Source organism: Homalodisca vitripennis, chromosome X (genome assembly GCF_021130785.1).
Source record: "Homalodisca vitripennis isolate AUS2020 chromosome X, UT_GWSS_2.1, whole genome shotgun sequence".
NCBI lineage: Eukaryota > Metazoa > Arthropoda > Insecta > Hemiptera > Cicadellidae > Homalodisca > Homalodisca vitripennis.
In genome coordinates, this window is record NC_060215.1 from 39,019,375 (window position 1) to 39,027,759 (window position 8,385).

Consider the following 8,385-nt stretch of genomic DNA (forward strand, 5'->3'; position numbering starts at 1 on the left):
ATTGTGGGCTACTGGTCAAAGTCAATGTAGGCCAAGTAAGTAGACAAATTAAAATTAGTTGAATATTTGTATCTTTAAAATTGCATGTTTAATCGTGGATATAAAATAACACAAGAACTCACCGAAATTGTTTCAATATAAAGAGGGAATAATTAATTCAAACTTACTGCCGATGAGTATGACTCATTGGTATAATGCTGAATTACTGATATAGTATTATAATTATGTATTGAATTTATTTCACAATAATCGCAATTAGTAATCTACTGTAATTTAATAGCTTTAACTTTTGGTTTGAGTAAACTTTTGTTGATATGAACAACCTTAGCAATGCGCTGTATGAATATAGTGGAAGCATCACTAGGTTGAGTTTACAGGTAGAAAAACTATGCACAGCCAGGTCAGTTTTAGAAAGTAGGGTCGGTAGTCCAACAGTGTGGGCGTGGACTAATTGTCCTACTGTTCAGAAATGTCACCCTCTACAAAATTAGGCGTGGACCTACAGTCTTACAATCAAGAAAAGGGGCTGGTTACGTGTTGTTTCCATGGTGACCGACAGTATTAGTCAGTCTAAAAATAGAAATTACGCGCAGTTCATTTTGTAGTTGAGCTGATTAACGTAACAGATCCAAGTGGGGTACACTGTATCTCAGAAATCTGTTATTAGGAATCTCCCGATTCTCATTTATAACTTTAGATTCAATTTAGAAATCCTTGATCCATAATGTAGAACTCCGATCACTTAGGGTAATAAAGGAAAGAGGCCGGTAAGCGTGTTGTTGCCATGATGACTGACAGCGCTAATTAGTCCAAGAATAAAATTCCGTATAGTTCATTTAGCTGTTTAGCTCATTTACGTAACAGATCAAAGTGGGCCTACTCTGTCTCCCAGAGTTTTATTATTAGGGTTCTTCTGTATCTCATTCATATCTTTAGATTGAAATAAGATAACCGTGACTCAGCATGGAGATTTACTTACGTGAGCGAAGGTCTAGGGGAGTAAAGGAAAGGGGGCTGGTAAGCGTATTCTTGCCATAGTGACTGACAATACTATTGAGTCTAAAATTAAATTTGCGCACAGATTATATTGACGCTTGTATTGGTTGGTTTTGTTTAATGATCAGGACAATAAGCGACATATTCCACTTCCTCTAAACTCCAGAGGCCAAATTCACAGGTATTTACTTAAAACTATTGTACAGAATTTTCAAATAACATTAATCATCATGGTCACCTCTTAATAAATATACAATTGCATCGATCGGTTATTCCATCTCAGTCAGTTAGAAGTGGCCAGAAATGCAACTTTTGTTAGTTTAAGCTTTTAAATTAAAACAAAAAAAATATTATTTAATCGTAATAAAATATTACGGTTTAAAGTTTCTTTACTAAATAGCTCCATAGTATTAGAGGTCTTACCAGCGGTATAGCATAATTTCGTAGTGTAAATAAGAAAATAAAATAATTCTGCTACCACACTGTTTTAAAGAATGTCTACTCTGCAAATAATAAGGCTTTTAAACTTTATGTTTATTTTAAGATTTCTGTACGATGTTTACATGATAGCCAATGTTTTGATGTATAACGTGGTGCTCAGATTCGATAGAATCTTTAAACCCCTCTTCTTACACCCAAACAGTCTTCTTGTCCTTACATCCGCAGTCCTTGTCCGTCTGCAAACTCTTGAGACGTATTCCACTAGATTGTTCCATAGGAACATGCTCTACTTATTCCCTTCTCTGAAATATTTAATATTATATTCAAGGTCATAAATATGGTGTGATAGATTTTAACGGCAAATTAATTCTTTTGCAATAAAAAGAAGTTGTTGTTTTCCTAATTCATGAGTTAAACATTTTACTTAATATAAATTGTGAGGGTACACTGTAAGTGTTAAATATCCTGTGCATTCGAGTTTTGTAAATGATTACTTCACGAACACTTCAAATACAACACTTATATTTTGATGCTATTGATGATGTAGGGGAATTATTGGAATAATACAGGGTGGGGCAGGGAAGTATCCCTAACTTTGAAGGTAAATTAAAAAAAAAACGAAAAGTGTTAGAACAAAACTTTATTGTGGCATCAAAAGGGTACAGATGGAAGTTAATTCTTACTTTGTTTTAAACAATACATCATTCAAGTGATGTCCCTCATTGTCAACACACTGATCTAGTCTGGTTCTGAAGTTCTGCATAACTCTGTTGTGGAATGCGGGCAACTTCAACGCGAATTGCTTCCTTCAAGTCTTGTAGGGTTCTGGGTCGACGTTTTAAACACTTCACTCTTGAGGTATCTCCATAAAAAGTAATCACACGGAGTTAAATCCGGCGAGCGCGCAGGCCATGGAATGTCACCATACCGGGAGATTAATCGCCCGGGGAACATTTCCCTCAAAACAGCCATCGAATGTCTAGCAGTATGGGCTGTGGCACCATCCTGCTGAAACCACACTACTCCAAAATTATTCTGTTGCAATTGTGGTGCAAGAAATTGTTGGAGCATGTTTACATACCGCTCGGAATTGATGGTAACACAACGATTGTCCACCTCGAAGAAATAAGGCCCAATTAAGCCTTCACTGCTGATTGCACACACCAAACAGTCACTTTTTCACTGTGTAGAGGCCTCTCATGAACTACCCTAGGGTTTGCACCACTCCAATAACGCATATTCTGCTTATTAACAACTCCAGAAATGTGGAAGTGCGCTTCGTCACTAAACAAAACTCGTGCATCATGAGGCAAGTCAGCAATTAAAGTTTCACATGCCTGTACTCGTTGTTGCCAGTCCCGTTGTGTGAGTTCTTGAACGATGACCATCTTGTATGGATGGAAGTGGAGTTCTTCGTGGAGAATACGACGCACAGTGCGATTAGACAATGCAAGGGCGGATGCATGCTTGCGGGCAGAACGCTTAGGAGACTGCAAGATCGATCTTCTGACACGGTCAATGTTTTCTGGAGTTCGGACAGTTCTCCGAGCCCCAACTCTCTTTTTCACTACACTACCACATGCACGGAAGTTTTCCACCCACAACAAAATGGATTTGCGGTCAGGAACAGGGTTGCGAGGGGGAATCCGATAACGAGTTCGCAGCGCACGCTGCACTGCAACAATAGACTTATTCTGAGAAAAATACGTCTCGACAGCAAAAGCGCGTTGCTCATTCGACCAAGCCATGTCTACAACTGACAGCGCTACTATCGGAAAATTCCGTGGCCACCGCGTCATTCGAACCTACCCCCACTCCTCCAACATGTCCCCACTACTCACAATGCCACCTCGAAAGTAGGGATGTTTCCCTGCCCCACCCTGTATAAGCAATAGATTTTAAAAGCCTTGAACATTACATACGTATGCGTAGCATGAATCCAGAAGTAATAAAATCAATGGAAAAATCTACACATATCATGTAAAAAATGAATATAACAGCCAAAAAGTCATCGGAATGTTCAAAGCATATTACATTTTCTTATAACTCTTACCGCTTACACTTCTAATTGTTTATCAGTTTGAATATAAGTTTTTTCATCAGATATTCTATTAGCGATTGATTCTAGAGAACGGGTTATTTTTAAGAAAACCTAGTCCATCCATCAAGAACTCAAGAAGATTAAAGTTAGCACAAACTGGACTCAATTTGAATTAGAGTAGATATATAGTTCAGTAAATTTTTTTCCTAAACGTTCTATGTAGACAAGTGTTCACATTCGTCACTAACGCGTCGGCAGCGCAAGAACACAATCAGCCCCAACACACTATTACTAATGAACTGTCCGATTAGGGCTGGGGCACTCCCAGCAGATGACAAGACAGTACAGTCAGGATGAGGTGGGTTGGTATGAAGATAAGGATTAGGGAGGAAGAGGCAGTTTAACGTTATACCCAGGACGGAGTTGTAATATAAATTACTATGATCCTATTGTAATATATAATATACACAATGTAAATATTGTAAATATTTGCGGTTTTCTCTTTACCTAAACAAAACTGAGCCGTAAAAACTGCTGCCAGACTGAAATTGTTTATGTTCACAAAGGAGGAACTTTTGAAGAATAAACCCTGTTAGAATATTCTAGGGGCATTTCACTTCATTTCATTTTGAGAAAACATAAAGATAGCCGAGACATTCGGGAGAGTTATCCTTGTTTATTACATTCATCTGCATAGAATAGAATGTTCAACACTTACAATTCTTATCTCCAGACAGTAAATTGCAGTACGTTTAATAATATATATTTGCATTGTAATTTTGGTGAAAGTTTTATTTAAAAATTAAAAATTACACTGTTATATTCACAGTTATTGAGGACTGATTTAGGCTATGTATGAAAAAGGTATTATCAACGATTTAAATAATTAGTAACATTATGTAAACTGCTAATTTATTTCTAGCAATGGCCAGTATTTAGAAAATTATCAGCTTTTCCAACAATCATTTAAGATATTTACAATTAAATCATGTGACTCAACATACACTCAAAGTTCGTAGAACTACAATATAGTACCACCAAGGACGATAGGCTGCTACTTCCATACACTTGTTGTCATAAATAAACTCCCATGGCTCCATGACTAGAACTACGGAGGGAGGAGGAATTTTTAATTTGAAAACCCCAATGACTAACATTTACAGCCGTCAATATATACAACCTCAGAATTCTACCATATCTGTTCAGACTTTATTACGGGATACCTTAACGCTTTGCAACAAAGTTAGAGATAGTTGAGACAATATGTCGGAGCAATTCCTACAAGCGGTAACATTTCATGATTGTGGACTTTGATGTATCTAAAGTGAGATAGTTTTTTGTGGTTTCCCGTCATAAGACTGCATCAATTTAAAGTAGAACAGCTTGACAGTGGAGTCCGACGACATTTCACATAGCGACGCAGAAGTAAATCAGTTTGATGTGGGTTGTTCTTAGACAACTTAAAGAAATCTCTAGTTTTATTTCTTAAAGGTTAGACATAAATATTCTAAGTTAATTATATATATATATATATATATATATATATATATATATATATATATATATATATATATATATTATACAAGACTTTATCGAATTAGTTAACTGTGGCAACCCCAGTGCAAATAAAACTACCAATTGAAAACGTCATATGACCTTAGTCTAAAAATTCTATGAAAACTTAGGATATAATGACTTTTAATTTAGATTAATGAATGTATGAAAATGATTATAAGATGAAGAAATATGAATAACTTAATTGTACGAAAGTTACAGAATTTGCCATAATATCGGACATAATTTCTTTACTCTTTTGATAAGACAGCACTTTAGCAGGATTATAATAGTATCACCAAATTCGACGTGAAAGCACTAATATTTAAATGCAATAATATTCGCTTCTCTAAAGTACTAAGATATTTTTGGTCAGCCACAGAAATTTTTGATCAACAAAAAAGATACCAAAATAAGAGATTTTTCAAATTACAGTAAGGCGATTCATTTATTGTTAGAGGAGGCACTTGAGTGAAGAATTAGGTAGAATAAGAACAAACACAACAAGTGCTTCACACACACACACACACACACACACACACACACACACACACACACACACACACACACACACACACACACACACACACACACCACACACACACACACACACACACACACACACACACACACACACACACACACACACACACACACACACACACACACACACACACACACACACACACACACACACACACACACACACGCACACACACACACGCACACACACACACGCACACACACACACACACACACACACACACACACACACACACACACACACACACACACACACACACACACACATACACACACACACACACACTCTCTCTTTCTCTCTCTCTCTCTCTCGTAACAGGAACGAAAACAAGAAGAAAAACAACATAAATAGATTAATAAAGGAATTTCGGGACGGACTGTGGCCCTCAGTATACTGACTCTCACAGCGAAGTAACGTGTGGGTAGTGTTCATGAGGAAAGGAGGGTGTTTGTGTACATCCTGGGATCAATAGGTGTAGGAACACTTAAAATCGAAGGATCAGCTTTAATTAATTTGTTCAGCTTTAACTGAATCCCAAAGTCAAGCTGAAAGTCTAGACAAATGATTTAGGTTTACAGCAATTTCTACAATATTACAATAAATGTAGCCACGGTGTAACACCTTCTGATCTACTAAAAACTATTTCTTTCTACTATACCTGTGATTATTATTCACCCTATTTTGCTGCTGAATGCTTACGTTCCTAATCTCCGGTGTGCGTGTAAGTTGTGAACCTGTTTAAGAAAACATAGTATAAATTTTCAAGTAACCTAATGTAGCCAGGAAAATCATTAGATCTTATAGAAGACAATGTATCAATCAATGTACATCTGATCTTTATTTCAGTATAGTTCGACATGAATGTTTAACGTATGGCATGAAGTACAAGCAATCCCCTACAAGCAATTCCCTACAAGCAGTCCACTACAAGCGAGTCCTCGCTTTATTTTCCTCACACGGAGTAACTCTCGTGCTACTTAAAGCATTTAATTATAGTCTAACATCAAGGTTTAACCGTATGACATGAAGTACAAATGACTGCATGTAAGAGAGGTAAAATAAAATAATTTATATTAGCATATGAGAAAAATAAAAAATATATGCTTCATACCCTGCAGTGAAAGTTAATAAGAAGTTCAGAAAAAGTTAATATTACATCGCTCTAGACCAATACTATACTGATGACCAATAAACTAACTGCATTTAATATTGTATTATGCTGGTGATCATGTAAAGAACCTAACATATAAGTGTATAAATATTACGTAAGATATTGTCACTGCATTGTTATGAAAAAATAGTCTTTCTTTCTTTCTTACCAAAGATGTTTATGACAAAAATCATGATATAATGAGAATGACACAATGAATTTTGATTACTAGTTGCAATGTATATCCTTAAAGTGATAAGGTGTTAGATTCAGGTACTTTCACCGGTAAAGCAGTAAATATTATTTTTAGTTTCTAGAACAAAATAAAACTGTATGCAACTATTTAAGAGTTAACAAATTTCATAGAATAGATGAAGATGTTTTGATTATAATGGAATTTAACGTGATTTTCATGCATTTGCATAATATTAGTTAAGGAATTACAGTATGTCCTTGCTTGGGTCAATTTTTATTATCATTTCTATATTTCATCAAACATACAGTAGTCTCTGAACAAATAATAATTTTTAGAACTATATATATTTGTGTGTGTGTGTGTGTGTATATATGTGTGTGTGTGTGTGTGTGTGTGTGTGTGTGTGTGTGTGTGTGTGTGTGTGTGTGTATGTATCTATACAATATATATATATATATATATATATATATATATATATATATATATATATATATATATATATATATATATATAGATACACACACACACACACACATATATATATAGAGAACAGTATCTGACTACAAAATGTCTTTAACTACACTAATAACTAAAGACTAGTTAGATAACAACAATTAACGGTCTCTACAATGTTACAAAAACCTATATCTACATAATGATTTATATATATATATATATATTCATTCAATTTGTATCAATGGCAATAGCCTAATTTAATTTCAATAAACATTGAATCTCAAAAAGTACTTGCTCCGCCGGGACTCGAACCCGGATCTCTCACTTGCCGGGTGAATTTGCTACCATTACACACATCATATATAAACATATATATATATATATATATATATATATATACAGGGTGTTTGAAAAGTATGGGTACGGCTTAATATTTAAAAAACCATAGGAGATAACATCTATAAACTTTGCACAGTGTCATATGGCTATGTAAACTATTTTTCCTTGCTATTACCATGACATGCCAACCATGGGGGGACGGCCCTACAGAGGAAACCATGGAAATCTTAAATGGAAGCATGGGTCGAGTGATATCTCATTTGAAAGAGCTCACTTAGTAGAGTTGAATGCCGCAAACCGCATCTCAAAAGGTTTATCCAATCAGAAATGGCGGGTTGTTTTAGGTACACATTGTGAAGTACATAATGCGCTGCCATTTCTGACTGGATCGTCGTATTCTGAAGCGGTAGGCGGCGTTTCACTCTACTAACCAATGTGTTTTCACTGACTTTTTTTAATTAGCAATTTATGTAATAAATTTATAACACAATAAATACCGATGTTTTTTAGTTTTATTTATTAACTCCTATGGTTTTTTAAATATTAAGCCGTACCCATACTTTTCAAACACCCTGTATTTGTAGAGTTTTCTTTATATATGTATATGAAGATAATTCTATTTTAAATGATTTTATATTTGCAGTTAGATATTTTGATTGATTCTTTAA

At 35.2% G+C, this 8,385-nt stretch overlaps 1 protein-coding gene across 1 annotated transcript; it reads right to left on the reverse strand.

Moving 5' to 3' along the window:
* Positions 1-2,573: 2,573 nt before the first annotated feature.
* Positions 2,574-3,185, reverse strand: LOC124369417. Its single transcript, XM_046827424.1, has one exon. The coding sequence runs from the start codon at positions 3,183-3,185 to the stop codon at positions 2,574-2,576; it is 612 nt and encodes a 203-aa protein (XP_046683380.1).
* Positions 3,186-8,385: the final 5,200 nt, after the last annotated feature.

What these genes read in the sequence shown, in the direction of transcription:
- LOC124369417 (XM_046827424.1), bottom strand. Translation starts at nt 3,185, where the DNA reads ATGGCTTGGTCGAATGAGCAACGCGCTTTTGCTGTCGAGACGTATTTT.